This window comes from Lineus longissimus, chromosome 6 (assembly GCF_910592395.1).
Source record: "Lineus longissimus chromosome 6, tnLinLong1.2, whole genome shotgun sequence".
Taxonomy (NCBI): domain Eukaryota; kingdom Metazoa; phylum Nemertea; class Pilidiophora; order Heteronemertea; family Lineidae; genus Lineus; species Lineus longissimus.
In genome coordinates this window covers 16,534,651-16,554,846 of record NC_088313.1, presented here as the reverse complement: position 1 = coordinate 16,554,846, position 20,196 = coordinate 16,534,651, and the positions used below count along the sequence as shown (strand labels likewise).

The 20,196-nt window shown below is 40.4% G+C and overlaps 1 protein-coding gene across 1 annotated transcript in view; it reads left to right on the top strand.

Annotated features, from left to right (window-relative positions):
• Nucleotides 1-20,196, top strand: part of LOC135488948 (uncharacterized) — a 22,281-nt gene extending 2,085 nt beyond the window's left edge. The window contains exons 2-25 of the mRNA XM_064773942.1: nt 1,348-2,386; nt 3,088-3,162; nt 5,564-5,663; nt 5,913-5,994; nt 6,427-6,506; nt 6,695-6,775; nt 7,248-7,315; nt 7,471-7,522; nt 7,888-8,002; nt 9,111-9,177; nt 9,974-10,195; nt 10,613-10,715; nt 11,096-11,274; nt 11,566-11,746; nt 12,425-12,576; nt 12,798-12,907; nt 13,166-13,398; nt 13,618-13,695; nt 13,921-13,999; nt 14,266-14,546; nt 15,501-16,433; nt 16,871-18,249; nt 18,477-18,557; nt 19,050-20,196. Coding sequence (XP_064630012.1) covers nt 1,728-2,386; nt 3,088-3,162; nt 5,564-5,663; nt 5,913-5,994; nt 6,427-6,506; nt 6,695-6,775; nt 7,248-7,315; nt 7,471-7,522; nt 7,888-8,002; nt 9,111-9,177; nt 9,974-10,195; nt 10,613-10,715; nt 11,096-11,274; nt 11,566-11,746; nt 12,425-12,576; nt 12,798-12,907; nt 13,166-13,398; nt 13,618-13,695; nt 13,921-13,999; nt 14,266-14,546; nt 15,501-16,433; nt 16,871-18,249; nt 18,477-18,557; nt 19,050-19,191 — 5,532 coding nt within the window. The 5' untranslated portion in view covers nt 1,348-1,727 and the 3' untranslated portion in view covers nt 19,192-20,196. The remainder of the gene's footprint in view (nt 1-1,347; nt 2,387-3,087; nt 3,163-5,563; nt 5,664-5,912; nt 5,995-6,426; nt 6,507-6,694; nt 6,776-7,247; nt 7,316-7,470; nt 7,523-7,887; nt 8,003-9,110; nt 9,178-9,973; nt 10,196-10,612; nt 10,716-11,095; nt 11,275-11,565; nt 11,747-12,424; nt 12,577-12,797; nt 12,908-13,165; nt 13,399-13,617; nt 13,696-13,920; nt 14,000-14,265; nt 14,547-15,500; nt 16,434-16,870; nt 18,250-18,476; nt 18,558-19,049) is intronic.

The window sequence follows — 20,196 nt, the reverse complement described above, 5'->3', positions numbered from 1 at the left end:
TGATTTCATCATCTTATGTGGAACGTTTTTTTTCAATATCCATTAAGATTCACTGCCATGTGTTTTAGTTATCCCTAAGGCCACTGAATCTTTATGTCATTGTTCTCGTCACCGCACCCACCTAGTTTTGTCATTTTCACAAATCTAGGTTATTTGCAAAATTGGCCAAAGATAACTCGCTGTGTTCATCTACAAATGCAGCCCAGCTCATATGAACGAGTCTGATTGCCAAAGGAGTGGTTCTAAGTGATTGAGGGCTTCCTTGCCTGGCAGAAATTTGGTAGAGACGGATCCGTCATTCTTATTGACTGATGTGTCTGTGTCCCTGTTGTCTTGAAATAATTTGTTGATAGAGCGAAGAATTTGTTCTTTATCCGTCCATTGTCTGAAAATTTGCAGCAAATAGTTGCGGCATGGATTTAGTATTGACGCATCTTTTGATTACGTAATGGTATGAATGAAAATGTAACACAAACAGTTGTATAAAAATGTAAATCGCTGTCATGAGGAGCTATAATTTATCGCTGTTATGCTGTCTTAAAAAGTTGACGACAAACGAACTTGGTAGTCAATTTTACGTCTATCACAAGGTACGGCTATGAAATGTAGTGATATAGAATTTTTTTTCAATTTAGAGTTTTAATAAACGAACTATGACCTTGATCTGTTGATTTGTTATTTCCTAAATGGAGGAATGACAGACCTGCACTTGGCCCCAGCAGGTATTTGGTAATTCAAATCACCCAGTAGCGAAGTTGGTGAGAAGTGAAAGTATCATCAAATGCTATACGCACCAGCGGGTATTTTTTTACCAAATAATTGCCTGGGTTGAGTGTTGTTAAGCCGCATGGCCTGAACAACCAAGGCAGAACTTCCTTTTGCACGCCTCGGTTCCAGTTATTGATTATCGTGTCAGTGGCAGTTGTCTGCCTCAAGAGGGTGCGCTACAAGGAAAGGACGAGTGGACCCTTGGGGTCGATCACGCACGCCTGGATCGGAAGGATGAGAGAACTTCACTGATGGGGTCGCTGTACCCAATTATGGCATGTCTGTTATAAAGATGGAGAATGTAATTAAGGTTTTGACACCAGTTCCGTATGGTGATAAGATGGTCTCCTCTGACAGAGATCCCCGTAGATGTTTCGTCAATGTCGTCAAAGTCTTTAATTTCTAAGCATTTTCTTCCACTATCCCTCCATCTGGATTTCAGCAAGACATTAAGACGGAATGAGCTGACACAATGATTGTATTCAGTAGCGCAACCCTGAGTTAATGCTCAAATTGATGACGAGCTTAAAACGATTTCATTCGAACTGTTGATCATCTCTGCATTGAATCTTCTTTCAGTTGTATATTTCAGATATTGCCGTCTGCTTAAAATCACAGGGAGGAGGATGCTGTGTGAGTCTTGGTACTATTGACGGCATATATATCATAGCGCACGGAACTTGCTGGTTGAAATTCCCAAGTTGCTGCCACAGACCAACCTGTAATCCCTCTAATCGCTTGAAACATTTGAATAAAACAGGAATTGAGGAAATACGAAACCAGATTATATCCAATTCAAGTCACAGGGAACTTGTTGATTGCCAAAACAGTCCAATTCCAGTCACAGGGACATTGTTGTCTGTTTTATATCATGTAGAAGGTACTATGGAATTCAAGGATTTGTTGCCTTCACCAAAACATCAATCAATTGTCCTCTCTGAAAACTAATTAGGAAGCCAATGTTTGATAGTCTGTTGGTTCTCAAGATGGAGTTAAAGACGATTCTCATAGCAATATTGATGGGCCTGCTACAGACCCCGAGACATTCAGTACAGAATTCTATAGAATATGGTGCCAAATTCATCAATTTCAACAACACGTTTCATGAAGTTCAACCTAATTCCGCTTTCAAGTGCCCAGAACAGTATTTCATTTGGAACATTGACATCACATTTCTGTCCATGAATCTCACGAAAAGCTTCGCATGGAATTTGACGTCCTCTTATAGTTTTAACGACACCACGCTGAAATGGATGTCGAAGCCGGAACCATGCGACTCCATACGTCATTGTCTCGGCTACCAGTCCTGCTTATTCAAATTCGGCAACGAGTTGTGCCAGAAGGATCCACTGCCGCAGCAGAGAAAAGTTCTGCAGGTGAACTACACCTGTGCTACCGATGATCTCTACTCCCAAAAATTCCTGCCGTTTTTGTCGCAGCACTCTGGGAGTCCAAAGTTGCGTAATCAACACAGTTTGTTCATGAATGCACGAACTTTGCCAGATGAAGACATTTTGAATGGAGACTATGCAAAAGCGAATATCGCGTTCAATGTCATCAATGAGGAAGACGTGTTCATGATCGAGTGTCCCCCGGCAGCTGAGGCTAGAAATCTTGGGTAAGTTTCATTGATACTTACTAAAATGCCTTTATGATGCCTATCAGATACATTGAACAAACTCGGGAGACATCTTTTGGCAATGTACTGGGGTCTTTTTCGAAAGGGAATGTCAGGATTTGCCAGAATTGTCTGTTGGGATTTGGGATGGGGCCTTTGTTTAAATGGGATGTCTGACAGATACCCACTTCCGCCCCCCCCCCCCCCCCCGACATCCCATCCCATTTTAAAAACGAGATGACACTGTGGTTATTGCAGCTCCTCGGTCACACCACTAATGAAGCATTTGTTGGAGCAAGACCTGAGCACGGTTAGCCTAATTAGTAGCTCTTGATTACTATATTGTCTGGTCTTGTCATGCAGTAGCTGTAGCATGCTATGGAGGCGATGGAAACACAAGGAGACTGCCTGTAGCTACGCAGCCTAAGGTACAATCCAAAGGTTGTGATTTTCAACTGATAACAAAGATGATGTTGTCCTCTGAAGCCTGAGTTCTTGCCACTAAATAAACTATTTCAAGCAGTCCTTAGGATGGTGTTGGACTAATATTTTTTCTGTCTGCCAGAGAAAAAAATCCTCTTTTGAGAGTAATCTTTAGGTAAGCCCCTTGACATTAGATTGTCTAACAGCAGTAATGTTGCTGTCAGTTTTGAAGGATCGACTTCTTAAAAGATCAAATTCTTCTAATAATTTGTTTTCAGTTTCTATGGTAACTGTAGTTTGGATCCTCCAGCAAGTAAGGATGTTGCTGAAGATTTGTGGAAAGTGCTAGGAAGGTATGTAAAAGATTCTTTGCCAGTTTGAAATGGAGATTTTGTTAACCTTTCAACCTTTAATTTGCATAACTTAACTCTCTTGTCGAATCTGAGACTTTTTGCTCAGTGAACTAAAAATCTTCCTCTGAATGTCTGATAGTCTTTGCAAACAGAAACTAAACAGACATGATAAGTCCATTCATCACGAAAAAGTCATTCAGGAGAAGCAAGGCAAAATAAACGAACTACAAAACTTGTCAAAAAATATTTAGCTATTTATAGCACACATTATTGCTTAGCTAAAAACCTGCTCTGACGGTCATTGCAAATACAAACTACCCTAATATTATGATACATATATGTCCTTTCATCTAGAAAATCATCACCGTCACTTCAAAGGAGAAAGCTATTACTATCATCCTCGTGTTATTTGGATCATCTCATCCACATTTCATTAACGTTGTGATGTTTGGCGCAGAATGTGATGGTCATTCGGACGTATGATCATAAAAGTGATTAGCCATTTCTGTCATGTTGGTGGCTTTCTTGGTATTGGTCAGGTTGAGTTGGGACTTATATTTGACCCGCTCTACCAAAACTAGGCGCTTGTCGCATCTGAACTTGCCAGGTTGATACGGACTTGTTGTTCATTTCCCTATTGTAGACCTTTTGTGAAATGTGACCAAATCAGTTTGTAATAGATTTCACAAAAGGTCTACAATAGGGAAATGAACAACAAGTCCGTATCAACTTGTCAAGTTCAGATGCGACAAGCGCCTAGTTTTGGTAGAGCGAGTCACATATGAGTGATTGCAAAGACACCACACTTTTTACCATGGACAAGTTACTTTACCTAGTTGTCAGGTCCTTTGAAGTGGACGTAAAATTGAGATTCCTCGTACCAGATGACGAGATGCTACTGCTGTCTAGCAAAAGACCAAAGCTGTTTATACATGATGAAGTTCCACATCTCGTGTCCCAAACCCCCGTCGCCTGGATTAACTTATTCATGTTACATAGATATTGATGTCGTACAAATGTTGTTAGATGTAACTTTATGGTCTATAGAGCAGGCCCAAAGCTTTGCAAAATTATATTTGTAACTATTTTACTCATACTTAATACATCTAACTGATGGTCTCATTTGTCAATCATCAAAATGGAATAGTTTGACAAACTTTCCAGTTTATCCCCAGTGGAATTGATATCAGTAATTGGTTTCATCGAAATACAAGTTTGTTACTTAATTCATGAAACGGAGTGAAATGGAATGGGTATAATCATGCCGTTGAAACCAATTAATGTCAAATTCCATTACAGTCTTGAGCCCATTATCCAGCTGGTTATATCTTCTCTGATGGACTAATCAATTTGTGATGTCCATTATCTGATGGCCACCTTGATAATGGCATGGATGATGGAGTTAACTCTTAAAGGGCTGACGGCGACATCGATATTTGCAAATGGCAAAAATGTTGAAATTATCTTTAAAAGGATTGAGGTTCTTTGAGAATGTGTGACCCGCTCTACCAAAACTAGGCGCTTGTCGCATCTGAACTTGACAGGTTGATACGGACTTGTTGTTCATTTCCCTATTGTAGACCTTTTGTGAAATGTGACCAAATCAGTTTGTAATAGATTTCACAAAAGGTCTACAATAGGGAAATGAACAACAAGTCCGTATCAACCTGTCGAGTTCAGATGCGACAAGTGCCTAGTTTTGGTAGAGCGAGTCACATGTTCCAAATTCTCGAAACTTATTGACTGGGTTGACAGTCCAGGTCCAAGTCAAAATAACTGCTGATGCTAGTCACCTGAAGACTACCAATTTGACCCCTACATGTAGCTCCTGCCAGACTTTTTGTACTTGCAACTCCATGTGTTCCAGACCCAGCTGAGTCTGTCATGCTAAGATCGTGTATGTGGTCTCAAGATCCATGGCAACATAAGTAGGACATTGACAGTGCCGACATGTATCTTGTTAGCCATTAATTGAGGTCCATCTCATGTCGGATTATGGGTAATGCCATCTCCTATTCTGTGTTATCTGTTGACGCAGCAGCAAACTTGCCGAGCCCCTTCGTGACTCAGTCTACTTAATGCTATAGTGTGGCGATTGGTTTGTGGAGTGAAGACGATTAACCCTTGAATTCTTCAAAGGGAACGAAATGTGCTTTGGAATTGATATTCAGGGTGGATAAAAAACTTATGAATTTGATGTCGGTGATCCTCCTGACAATCAATCAGCGATGACACTTAGAATACCACCTGAAAAGGCTCATTGGCCTTTCCAGCCACCATGTCATGACTTTTTGGGTGCTTTCTGTCCGATGTCACCGAGAGTGCAAGATGACCATCCAGGAAAACAGTGCTTGATTCTTTTCAAATGACTAATTCTGATATTCAGTAATTTTCATTCCAGAGTTGAAACTCCCCAATGCCGACGTGAAATTCTGGATGAATACTGCGCTCATAAGTACAACAAGCATGGCGATTGTATCCCTCCATTTTTTGTCGAAAAGGTGAAAGAATGTTTAAACGAAATTGACTTAGAGAAAGAGGAGCAGTTCAGTAAAATTCCCATCCTTTTGTTCTTTGCGCACTCAACTAGAGTACATTGGATCTTCAAAATCCAAAAGTGTTGTTGATTTCATTACGAAGGGATGGAGTACTATCGCTATTCCAATGACAATATCAGTTCTGTTAGCAAATCTGCATCATCAGTCTCTGTGACATATCCTAATGATTGAATATGCTGCCTTCTTTTCCAGAGAAACTCCAGCAAGCCGCCATTTTCCTTCAACAGTCTTCCAAAGAATGGTTTCCGTCCAGATACTGCAAATTATGTCAAAGGTAACTTGTTCTGTTAATTCCCTGGATTCAAATTGTCTAATCCAGTAGCATTGATTACATGATGAGTTAAGTAATGGAAGCATTGGGATAGACGTGTGCTCATGGCTTTCAATACTCATATCATCGCTGTGCTGCATGGAAAGAGATTTCGAAGTTATAATTTCCTTTTGTTCCAAATGGGTCTGTTGTGGTCAGAGTCGCAACCAGCTGTCACAATTGCCGATATGTTCATTGGAGTCATGGAGTCAATTCTGTTTGTAGTGGTGGCATCATTCCTACTAGCCCAGGCTAGAGGGAAATTCCCTTTAGCTCAGTCGGTAGAGTGATGGCCTTAAGCGAGAGGTCCCGGGTTCAATCCCCGGTTGGACCTTGATGTTTTTCCTCTGTTACATGTTGTTATTTGCTTTGATGTATGAAAACATCTTATTCCAGTTCACCGGGATCCTCACATGAGCCTGATTCCTGCCAAAATGGGGTTTTTCCTTCTCGTACATGCCAATGCAGAAGCAGTCGTAAGTAGAATCATGATTATTTTGATTGAGAGAGCTGTTGCATCCCTGTGACCTTGAGCAAGACACTTTGCATTGATTGAAACATAGAACCATGATTCTTGACTCAAGTCATTAACTTCTGTTCATGGAATTGAACATTTTCTTTTTTTCTTGGTGCTATACTTTACTCATTATGATTCTATTTCCAGTTCCAACTTGTTGACCAGATATACCGTCCACACCATTTCTACGTCATTCACGTCGATAAAAGATCTACACAATTCCGAAAGGTAAGCTGTGCATTTGATTAAGAGGTTTGAGTCACTTACTTAACCCTATGACTCCAACAGGTGGAGCATAGGTCGCAAACAACATTTTTCACTTCCTACAGTTCTCTCAACTTGGGTCCAGTTCAAACTCTTGAGGTGGTGGCTTTAAATACTTACTTTAATCGTGTGCTCTCCACTTCAAATCAAGAAACAAATTTGTGATCTACATGTACTTTCTCATCTCAAAGATTAATCAATGTAAATGGGCAGACAGTTATATGTGAAGCTATTATTATCTGTATCTCAAAGCCCATAACGTGCCTGAAGGCAGGGACCCCCAGTTTTCGAGTTGATGCCAAATAGTAATATTGACTATCGCAAATTCGACTGTACCATTAAGTATGGATTAATTTATACTTTAAGCTTAGTATCAATACTTGGTATCATTGATATAGAATCTTGATTGGCGTCCTTTGATGCTTTTGTTTTTCAGAAAATTGGAAATTACATTAAAGAAGTTCACAAGAATGCCAAGAATATCAGAGTTATTCCGATTGAAAGGTCAGTGGTCATTTGTTTGAATATAGATCCTGTGATAGTTATCAGGTTTTGCAAATACCCTCTAAATGTTTTGAGAATACAGCAAATTAACTGTGGTGTCAGTATGATATGATTCTGTATAAATTCACCTGCAGGAAATTTCTCCTTCCTTTCAGGTCATTTTCAACGTCTTGGGGTTCATTTCAAATACTAAGAGCTGAGCTGGAGGTAAGAGTGTACACTTTAAACAGCTAAATTTTCCCAGCTGTTATATTTTTGCAGATTCTGGCGGCCATGCTGCATGATGTAAGACTGCCTAAGTCACATTTGTTTGATTTAGGCATAAGGTAAATCTGAGTAAGTCCCCAGCTTGACTTAGGCAGTTATTCCAATGACCTTCCTACACACCAGGAGATGAGACATTGAGTTAAGCACTTTTGCCACAGGTGACCCTTGTGATAAAGAGCTGACTCAGGCAAAAATATCAACTTGGCGAAAAGATAACTAATGGGCATTTATTTTATGAGGGTGACGATATACAACTGCCAAACTTTGATTATTTGGTCCTTTATGCATCTCTTGATATGTTCTAGTGCTATGAAGAACTGCTGCGGATGGGCATCTGGGATTTCATCGTCAATTTGAGCGGTTCTGACCTGGCCCTCAGAGATGTGGACGACCTTGCTGCGGCTCTCGCACCACACAGAGGTACGATTACATTCATGGGAAAATACCATGTTTATTCCTTGAGGGTCAAAAGGAGAGGCTTTCCTCACCCTTGTACATCATCAAAGGCACTGGATCTTTATCCAGTTCCTCGAAGAGGCTGAATATAGGGCCCCCATGACCCAAATTACAAACTTGTATTCTGAATGTGACTTCGCCATTAACAGAAAGTAATTTATAATGGTTTCAATATAGTGCGAAAGGACAACACGCGTCATGTCTTCAGTTCCAGCCTGCAGGACTTTCTGCAACTCACTGCATTTGGCTCAGTGTCTCCACCTTTTGCTCTGAAAAAGGCTTAATCAATATTGCTTTGTCAGGTTATAGTTTGATATGATTCTTTTGACAGGTCATACTCTCTACAAACCTCTAGGTAGACTTCCAGGTGGCGATGATACAAATAATTTTAACGTCTGGTGAGCAATTGCAAGTGGATAAGGTTCCTTCTCAGTTTTAGGCCAGAGTTTCTATTCCTGTATACAAGAGTTTCTATTCCTGTATACAGGAGTTTCTATTCCTGTATACAAGAGTTTCTATTCCTGTATACAGGAGTTTCTATTCCTGTATACAAGAGTTTCTATTCCTGTATACAGGAGTTTCTATTCCTGTATACAATAGTTTCTATTCCTGTATACAAGAGTTTCTATTCCTGTATACAAGAGTTTCTATTCCTGTATACAGGAGTTTCTATTCATGTATACGAGAGATTCTATTCCTGTATATGAGAGTTTCTATTCCTGTATACAAGAGTTTCTATTCCTGTATACAAGACTTTCTATTCCTGTATGCAAGAGTTTCTATTCCTGTATACAAGAGTTTCTATTCCTGTATACAAGAGTTTCTATTCCTGTATGCAAGAGTTTCTATTCCTGTTTGCAAGAGTTTCTATTCCTGTATATAAGAGATCATGACATTGTATGGTATGGTATGCCAGAATCATTTTGCCACAGATGCCAAATAAATACCTTGATAAAAGCAGGGCCGTGCTTTGGACTTGCCTGTCAGATGAGGGTGGGTACAAGAGTTAAAGTCCACATGATTTATTCTATATTGCTTCTCTCGCTTCTACGGTGATGGTCTTTTCTTTCAGCTGCAAATTTGCTTCGGTTGAATAAACCTATCTGGTTTGTCTTGGATAAGCCATCCAGATATGCTTGGTGAGCAGCATCTTTACAAACAAGTACTCCAGTTACACCAATCTAAGAACGCTTCTCTGAAATCGACACTAAGGCCAAGCTAGTACAAGAGGTTTTGACTATCGGGCGACTGGTGGTCACCTGAATCCATTGTCTATCCAGGTTCAGCATGTTAAATGGAGTTGAGAGACCATCTGTATTTGGAAGTGATTTTAGAATGGTGAAACTAGGGTATTTTCTGATTTACTTTTAACCTGATGGTAGTGGTAGAAGAAACTGTTGTCTTCACTACATTATATTGAGTTGAAATCAAATCTCTAACAGTTAAAGTCATGTACCAAAGTGGCATCACTTAAACAGTTGTCTGGCTTGTCAAAGTTCAGTGTAGTAAGTTTCCTTTACTACTTTCAAAAAAAGTAAGGAAAAAAGTAAGGACTTGAGTAGAAAGTCCAGTATGAATCTTTTACCTTTTGACCCTGTTGATAAATGCATAATCAATCCCAATGACTTTCTTTGTGTGTCATATCTAATTGTACACCAACTCAGCCTGTTTTAATCTTTGAGGCTTGAAGGTGCTTTCAAAATGATAACTTTGCCCTTGGAAGGAGACATAAAACTTAGACTGCTTGTGCCTTGAGGCGTTGCCAGAGCATGGATTCCGTTCTGGCCAAAGATGGAGTCACTAGGACAGCAAATCCAATTGGCCCTGACCGTATTGGAACATAAAAATGCTCATCCTGCCTTGGAGGAGGAATACTCCCTGGAAAATAACAAGAAGAATACTGATAACTGTAACCTATGTTCCTATTCATTCCAGGTACAGTTGTGGTGCACATGTTTATAACTCCTCTGCTAGGGAACAGAAATATCCTCAAGTTTCAGGCAGTTCTCAATTCAAGATAATCAGTAGGGATTTTGCCACTTTTCTTGTGTCAAATGATAGAGGTGATAAGATCAACGCGATGACCCATTACCTGCAGACCTCCATTATCCCCGATGAGAGTTACATAGCGACAATACTGCAGCATTCTCGATTCAAGTGAGTTTATAAATGTTTTTCATGAAGCAAAGTCCCCTAGCCCCGTTCCACGCACAACTCATGACACATAGTGGAGTGAGGTCAGGAGAGATGTTGCATCACCAACCAAGGTGGATGGCTCATTCTGTGACATCAACATTGAAGAGCCCGTTTCAAAATAAGCCACCCAGCTCAAATCTCTGTGACTACCAAACATGGCCGCCCGGCCTGGAAGACATGTATAGAATTACACCAAGTCTTGTATCACACTGAAAAGAGACCACCCACTCTGTTGAGGAATATCCTTTCTGGGGTTGTGGTTGATGTACTCGACCCTGTCACCAAAGTTAGGCAACGCTGAGAGCGGTTAATCAGTGGATGGGTCACCAAACTTGTTCATGTTGGTTGCAAAGTGTTATGAAACCGTGCTTATTTCAGGTCCACACTTCTGTTAAGCAGCACAACACTGCTGAAACCATTTGAGGGGGAGACTGCTAATAAACTATGCAAACATTCAGATGACGTGGACCTATGTGGAAGTGTGAGTAAACATTGTTTCGTCTTTCAGGGAACAACTCTGTGCAAATAAGCAATTAGTTTTATCAGTAGCATTACTCGCCGAGTTACATTCCTTGATGTGAAGCCTATGGGAAGAAGTGGAAGAAGATTATTTGTTTCATGATGAGAGGTCATGGGTTCGACTCCCAGTTGAGACACTTCTTGGAGCCTGTTGTTTGAGTTCAAATGATTGCCTTTTAGCTGCTCTTTGAAAACCGAGAAAGTATTTTGTGGAAAGTGAATGATATGCTTGTGTGGGGTGTATGACATGGTGTTTGGTTCTGAGGGATTGGAACATAGTCATGATAGTATACCAGTTTTTTCATCTATTTGAATCAATTCTGTATTCGTCTTCTTTTGCAGGGACCAGGAACCATCGTTCCACACGACTTCCCCAAGGTGCAGTACGAAACGAATCATTTCTACTTCGCCAGGAAGTTTAGTCCTAATCATGAAGACCGCACCAGACTTGAGGTCATTAAGTGGGCTTTAGATGGCTACTATCATGAAGTCAGCAATATACTGCCAAGGAACATGATAGGGTGAGTTATGATGTTGTTTAAATTTTCATCATCATTATCATTACGGTAATACCAGAATACATTTTGTGCGAATTGCAAAAAAGTGTGAAAATTTGGCAGTTGACAGGACTTCATCGTTGTGGAAATAGACCAATGGAACTCGGCCTCCTATACTAAGGTCTCCACCAAAGAGCAGGAGTTACCCAAACCAGATTCAAACAGACCACTTCGTGGTGAGGAATTAGGCACCAGGCTTTTCTTCCTTGCCAATAAACACAGAATTTCACCATTCAACTCTTTGGTGTCTTTCAGGCAAATGGGTGAACTGGTGATTGAGAAACTGCTTGCAGAAAGGGGTGAAAGCTATCTGATAGAACACATAAAGTTTGCGATGTTTAGGAAACTGGCACCATCTGATCCATGCTGCGAACATCCCCATGCCATGGGCAAGAAAACTGTCGATGAATTTGGATACTGGCTTGATATGGATGTGGTAGGTGTTCAAGCAAGATGTTCAATGGTCACTTGTTGAACTCTGGTTTGATTGCCTATAAATTTGACCAGTTCAATCAATCAATCAATCAACAATGTCTTATAGAGCGCCAAACTCCAGGTAAACCTGCTCAAGGCGCTACCTCCCCACCAAGAAATGCTTCCTCGAACAGCCAGGATTTTAGGAGTCGTTTAAAAGCAAGCAGCGCGTCCGCCCCCCTGATGTGCTCCGGTAGGGCATTCCACAACCGGGGACCACATGATGAGAAGCAGCGGTCACCGAATCCTGTCTTTATCCGCATACACGCCAATGACGTGTCATTAGATGACCTGGTGACACGCTGCCTCTCAACATGTTTGAGGCTCAGGTATGCAGGTGCATAACCCCGGACCACCTTGAAACACATCAGGAGGACCTTGAAAATGACACGCTGCTTCACCGGGAGCCAGTGAAGAGACCTAAGAACCGATGAGATGTGGTCATACTTTCCCAGTTGCAGACCATGTAGCTTTTATAATGGGTGTGCCGAAAAAAATAACACTGTGCCAAGTTGCTTTATAGAGTGGCAGTCTTATGATCGAGAAACGCTCCGGATACGTAAGCCCGTTGATCAGGGTTGACTCCTTGAAAAAAGTTTTGACCTTTATTTTCTCATGAACTCTCTCATTTACCCTTCAGGTCAGCAGCACCAAGGGGAAGCCAGAGAAGAAGAAACAACTGCGGGCGTCACTTGATATGGTGAAACCATCGTCATGTTACCCTGGAGGACATCTACGCATGCTCAATGTCAACACCAGGCCTGACATCATGCATCCTGAGGGACCAGATGGGTAAGCACTTGGCGTTGATGATAAGAGTCCTTTGTTCATTTGATTATACTTTATGAGACCAGTCCCTAGAACTGTTTTGGAAGTTTGTTCCTATTCAAAACATATCTGATACACATGTATTCACCACTTGTCCAAGTACCGGCCCTCAATGTTGTCAGAAATCTGATTTTTACTGGCAAATTTAATAACATGTTAGATGATACTTGAAACTCAATTTTCAGGCCACCTTGCTTGTTTCATAACTTCCCTGTGCCTGTCCAGCCATCTGGGGGCGTCTTCATGTGGGTGAACATCTACTTTCACATCAGCCCTTCTTCAAAGGCTTGTACAGGTAGGTGATGATTTTGATGAAATCTCAACAAATTTATGTTTTCAGCTATAGGTTAATTTACTCTTGTCAGATATAGAACCATTAAAAAGAGCCAGTCGGAAGCTTTCCAAAGAATGGTCTTGTCAAAAGGTTTTGATGAAAGGATGATAGGCAGAGATATGGGGTCAAATGGACGGTCTTCATGTGACTAATAGGTACAGTTGTAAGGAAAGGGTATTGTTTTGTTATCGAATGTTCAGGTTTCTTATTTCGTTTCAGATACGGAAAAGATAAACAATGCAGACAACAGAAAATACTTCAGCTTCCCAGTCGGAAGTTTGAATCGAACCTTTTCACCAGACGGTTACCCATTTATTATTGGAAGCGCCAATCCAACTGAGTCATCATCTAATATTCTCAGGCTGTTCATCACTGTGATGGATCCAAAGGGGAAGGTTCATTGCTGGAAGGATGCTGTCATGGACTTGAGCAAGTTGAAGATTTCGGAAGATGTACGTATACAAATATCTTCATTGATTATCGGTGGCTCAGATTAATATCTGCTTGAGGCATCTTCGAGAAAACGCATAAATATGGCCGGTTCCAATGCATTTCACAGTTGGGATCCCCGTGATTCAACCCCGACCTTTTACAGATGTATGCGAAGGCATTGCACAGTGCATTAGTGTCGTCTGCATTACTACATTGCGACAGTGACATATCTTTTTCAGGAAAACTCCACGATGCACACTAGCATTTTACACTGTGATCCTTTCTATGAAGGCCTCTGGACTGTCAAAGTGCGAGATGTGAGTAGGTCTATGTTGCCTGAAATGGCTAAGTGTAGTGCACTTCTTGTTTCCACAGAAAGGTTCCTTGAGTAGACCGAGAATGAATGTCAACTTTGAGACTGTATAGTGGAAGAGTATAACTGCTATATATTAAAGAACTTGTATTTCATTTTTGATAGCACTTGCTGGAGGTTGCTGTGCAATGATCAACAGCACCGTGTCAATTAAAATTTTTGTTTTTAGCTGAAGGAAGACCGTCCCTTTAACTACAAGATGTCAGTTTATCTCTATGATGAACAGAAGGAAGGAGGGATTCCATATGGTAAGTGAGGGAGATATTGACTGTTGATGCATGTACAGTAGGTCCGTGACTTAAGTTGTTAGTACTCTAGTTTCATTGATCTAAGACCACTTCATTAGTCATCATGAAATTGAAACAAAAGACTGTGCCATCTCTATACTTCCTGTAATACGGCGGTTGATGTAAACTCTGTACCCCTGTAAGCCTCTGCACACTTTTTTCTTGGGTCAGGAGCTCGACCTTAATTTGACACCATAAGTTGTCTTAAACAACTTTGTCTGTTCCAGATATTGTGAAGACATTTTGGACAGTCACCGACGTCATGTTTCTGCCTGCAACTGATTACTATAGCGACAAAAGCTCTGAAAAACCAACAAAATCCAAAAATGTAAAAAGTAAAGGCAAAAAGAAAACAAGCAACAGCAAACCTATAGCATCGAACACAAGTGATGGTAAATCGAAGATGAAAAATGTTGGTGGAAAACAGGGAACTCCTAATTCTCCTAGGAAGGGAAAGGTGCCACCAAAGGGGACAGCTTCTGATAGGCAACATGGGCCTGAACAGGAGGTAAAATGAGCTCCATCATTCTCGACACGCTTTTTGTAGAAGTTACATTCGCTGAGAATTTAGCTGTATTCAGTGCAACTGCAAAGGGTATAGTGGCTTGATCTAGTGGTGGAGGTATCTGACTCGTATTCTTGAACAAACCGGACTGGATACCTACCATGGATACATTGCTGGAGACCATGGGCATGTCACCTCAGTTCACTTTCATATCGTTTGAATGATATTGCTCAGTGAGATTTGGTAAACTTGGTGTTGTCGCCAGGGCAGACAAAAGATCTCATACCCAAGCAAATAATTGACTCCTCCCCTAGCCGAAGAAGGAGCCACAACATCAGCAACCCAAATATTTCTTCCTGGTGCTATAAATTCTCGTGCTTGTTTTTCTTTCAGAGCTAAGGTTTGTCCTCCTGTATTGCGTGCCATATTGATTGGTGCAAGGGCGGATTGGTGAAGGCTCTCTTGTCTGTTATACATACTTGGTAATGGGTGTTTTTATTGCTTCTACATATATCAAGAATGATAAAGACTATTCTTTTCAATAGCCCATCTATCCCTTTCTGACTTGTTTATCTTTGTATGAATGATACAGGTATGTTTGCATAAAGAGCTGGCAACTCACAATGCTGTTGGTCAGCAGTGGCATATTTCCATATATGCTGGAGCAAAGTTCCCGAGAGCATGAAAACCTAAGTTAAAATTACACTTCTGTGGTTGATTTACCGTTTTTTGCCAAAATTGCTTGACTTGGGGGTAAGGGAGGTCTGTTTTTTTATCGGGGAGACTTGACATAGCAGCTTCAGTGACTCGTAGGTCTTGGTCTTCAAGGAAAACCATATAGGAAAAAGTATTAGTTCTATTCGGAAGGATTTTGTGTATTTATCTGACCTAACTGGCTCCTGCTAAAGGTCTCCCTTTAAGATGGTGCCATTCATTCATCATCTGCTTTTTTTCCAGGATGTTCCCCATGAAGATATTCCCGATGATACTAAAACTGGGTGGGGCCTGCCCCATTGGAACCTGGCCACATTTAAAAGACTTATGGCCAAGATTGGCCTGAAGAACAGTGAATGCATGAAATCTGACTCCAAACACATGAAAGAGCTTGTCAAAAGAAGCAATGAATTTCGTGATGCCATTTATGGGGTGGTACGCAATAAAGAGACGTATCATCATCTTATCAACGGAGCAGTGTATGCTTATGCATATGCCAGGGAGTATTTTGGAGGATTCGGGGACAGCTCTTGGGGAAAGCCTGGTGATCAACGGGGGAATAAGGCCACTAAAGATGGGATTGAAAATTTTCTCCAACATCCTCACATTGTTGATTTCTTGAAACGAAATGGGGATGGTTTAAAAGGTATTGCAATGAAATATTTTGGTGAAAATGAAATGATGAAAAATATCATTGGTCGTATTCCAAATGAAAATCTTGGTGAACTTGCTCTGAAACTTTTTCATGAAAATAAGAATAAATTAAAAAGTGCTCTGTATAATGCCCTTGGTGATAAACAAATATTAGTCAAGGAAATGTTGGATGAATTTTTAAAAGATGAAAATGGACAACTCTTTGAACAAATTTTAAAAAACAAGAATATGAGGGGCTACTTGATGAAATTTCTCAAAGATGGAAACCTAGATAACCTGGCCAATGATTTCAAGAATTCTAAAGATCTAACACTGCTAAATGTTATCTTGTCTGATAAATTAAAAGATGGCGGGGGACTTGGGGACTTGATTGGCAGGTTTAAGGGAATTATTGGTAAGGAGTCTGATGAAAAGTCTGCCAAGCAGCAGAGTGAGGGGACGAGGATCAAAGAGAGAAGCAGAGTAATTGGAAAAGATGGCAAGAAAATGATGACTGAGAAAAGAGAAAATGCTGCTGATAAGGTGTGTATAATGTAGTTGTCATTTTGAAATAGTTTTGTAGGAAACGCAGATGTGTGGGTGAAGTTTGAGCCAATAGGGCGTTACCATTCACATTTGCTTGAAATATTTATCAGTTTGCCCGGAATCACGGTCCTTCTCATTACCCATTACTATTCATGTTTGCTTGAAATATTTATCAGTTTGCCCAGAATCACAGTCCTTCTCATTACCCATTACTATTCTTGTTTGCTTGAAATATTATCAGTTTGTCAAATCACAGTCCTTCTCATTAGCCAAATGTATGTTGCCTGCTCGAGTGAAAGATTTATAAATAAAGTTCTCCCACACCATTATGCAAAGTTATTGAAACAGTGGAAGTGACGAATTTATCCACTTTTTTTTCTCTTCACCCCATGTCTTTAACGTTTAAGCTAATGAAATACTGATGCTAATTTTAGGTCCAACCAACCAAGACACACATTGTGTCGGCCACAAAAGTCCAAGATGCCCTGATAGCCTTTGGTTTCCTTGAAGAGGCCGACAGACAAAATTATGTCCTGGATGAGCCTGTTCAAGCTGTGACCAACTGTGCCATAGCATTGATTCTGCAGACTCAATCTCTACTCAGTGATGATGAGGCACTTGGGCAAGTTATCGACTACATTCTTGAGGTTTCGGATATCAGGGTGGATGAACTTCAAAAGTGGCTTCGTCAGAAGGAAGGATTGAGGAGAGATGTGGAGGATGTTGTTACAGATGTGATTGGGAATGATGATTTGCGTGACCGTTTCATGAAAATCTTTCCGATTCGACGATTTGGTGAGAATTTCAGGACGTTCACAGAAACAGGTGGTAAGGGGCATAATACCGACAGTATCTTGATGTCTGTATTTACTAGTCTGCAGAAGTTCTCGCAGGTGATTCGTAATGTCAGAGATATCGAACAGCTTGGTGTGCAGACGTTTGAGTTCTTGAAAGGCTTGAAGTTGATATTTGAGGAATTCGTGTATGAAGTTCTTACACAGGAGCAACTCTTGACTTTTAAAGTTGCTGATAAAAAAAAATTTAAATCAGAAAACAGTGTCAAAGATAGGAATAGGATTGAAGCGCACGTTGAAAACATTATGAGAAACTATTTGCAAGTGCTGTATGGTTTTGAACAAAGTTTGTACGAACTTGAAAATATAGGAAAAGGAGATGGAGAGGAAAGACAGGATGCTGATGATGGTAATGACCATAATGTGGAAATATCTGCACCTTCCATGATCATGACAGGAGTAAGTGGGGAACAAGAACAGGACTTTACTAAGACCACTGATTTTGATTGGATCTCTGTGGGGGAGGGGGAGTTTGAAGACAAGAATAGCAGAGACTTGCATGATGAAACTGACTTAGAGTTAGAAAATATTGAAAACTTTGGGAGACCTAGAAGAAGTGAGGAACTGGATAGTGATGAAATGAATAGTGAGGAATTTGATCACGAGGAAATGAATAGTGAAAAACACGATGGAACTGATGGGAATTTCGATGAAATACATGCGGGTAGTCACGAAGACATTAGTGATTATGAACGTGATGGTATCCATGGTAACGGGGACCATAACAATTACCATAGTAACCAGGAAGAATTGGAAAGTACATCAGGTGACTTGACAGAACCTCTTCCAGATAAAGTTCTTGAAGACAGTAATCCGGCGGACACAGTGCAGGAGACAAATGGACTCCCTTTCCAACTTGACGATCGATTAAAGTCGGCCATATTGGGATATTATGAGATGTACAGCAAAACATGCAGCATGGGCGACTGTGTACAACTCTGCTGGTTGTGTATGAAAAGGTAACTTTATAAACTTATCTGTTGTGGTATCATTCTGCTGAAAGATGTCATTATCAGAGACTTCCCAGACTGCAATTCCTTCTATGACTTAATTTCTGCTCAGAAATATGTTTAACCAGTCAAACGCAGGAAAAGAACAAATTTAACAAGAGGGAGTCCATTGGTGTGCCTCCAATGTTTATAAAATTTTGAAGAACAAATTCCTTATTTTACCACTTCTGTTTCAGTAATCCTGGATTTACTACGTTGAAGGCCATCGTTAGTCTCATTGCTGGAGTTGGTATCCTCATATCTATCATGTCCTTATGGTAAGATGTGACTTTGTCCTGTTGCTTGGTGGTTGTGACTTTGTCCCGTTACATTGTGGTTGTGACTTTGTCCCGTTATATAGTGGTTGTGACTTTGTCCTTTGCAGAGTCTCTGGTTTCTCTTGTATGTGACCAAAAAATAATGTATAAGCGAAGTCTGGGAGGTTGTGACATCTCCCCAAGGCGCTTCCTTCGACATAACTCCAGCATGAATTGTTGCCTTACCATCATGTATCTATTCCTCAAAAACCTATTAGTGTTGGCTGTGAAAGTGACCCAACCAACTTAATATTCAAACATTAGAGCTATAGATGAGCCTCAATCGAACACAATTGGTATCATGAGGAAAAAGACCAAAAGGGACACCCTTATAGTTGCATGGAGACAGAGGTAAATCATCAAGTGATAAAGTAAACACTCATCGTAAATGAATTATTCGGCCTAATTAAGGAGGGCAATTCTAAAAGTCTGATTTCATATTGTCTGTTTCAGGATCGTCGGAAAGAACGGTTCGAGTTCTCCAGTGATTGTGTGGCTGTTATCAAGTGTCTCCCTCCTGTCCTCCTCTATCCTGTTTGTCATGATATACGTCTTATCAAATACTGGTACTCGACTGGAGAAAGAGGAACTTTAATGACTCTGTCACTTGAGCATTCTGAAATCCTTAAATATTGAGTTGAGAGCGAAGTGTCAACAAGGACAATACCTCCGTTACCTCTATTAAAAATACACAAATGTCGGACAGCGTCATGTAATCTTTGAGGAAGACAACTGGAGACCCTTGAGGAAAAACAATCTCGCTGTGAGAGTAGCCTGCTTTATCAAATGAAATGTGATTCAACCAGAGATCTACCTATCACAACATGTTTAGTGGTGGCAGGCACCAACGTCGAGGGCAATCAAGAGTAGTCTTTGGTGAGATCTTGTTGAATAAAATATTTCAAAACGATTCTGCTTCGTGTCAATTTTAATTGAATGTGCAGTTCAGTAGAAACTCTCTATTATTAAGCCCCCCTCTTAGGAGGGGCTCTTAAGATACACGTGTGTGCGGGAGTATATAGTGAATGATTAGAAATAAAGAGAGTAACAATTGTATATCCTACAAACAATTTTTTTTGGTATTTTTCTGAATTAACTCCGTTGAGTTTACCGATTTCTCCGCGATCTTCCGGTGGTGGTTGCTATCCCATTGGTTGAAATTAAGTTAAATTAAATTTAAATCTTCATGGGAATTCGCTACATCATATGCCTAAGAAATTGGCCAATTATATTAATATTTTTATTAGAGAAATATCCGTCCTAAATAATGACAGAAAAGGGTGGTTTATTTCAATTTTGTGTCGACATGGTCGAGGTCACGTGACATAAAAACAAAACAATCGCACACACCCGTCCAAAAAAGGCACTTTAAGAAAAATAAATACGTTTTTCCAGCTTAAAACCACACTGACGACTAAGTTATATTGGTCTACTGCCCAAATCTGAAGTATCAAAATGAATCACAAACTAGAACTAGCTCTATTTAGCTATAGTTGCGTGAAAATTTCGGGTGAGCGACGTACATTCTGTACCCTAGCGGCCAATAAATAAACTACTTTCAGCCGTCTGCTCCGGTCTCGTTAGGGAGTTTTTCCCAAAT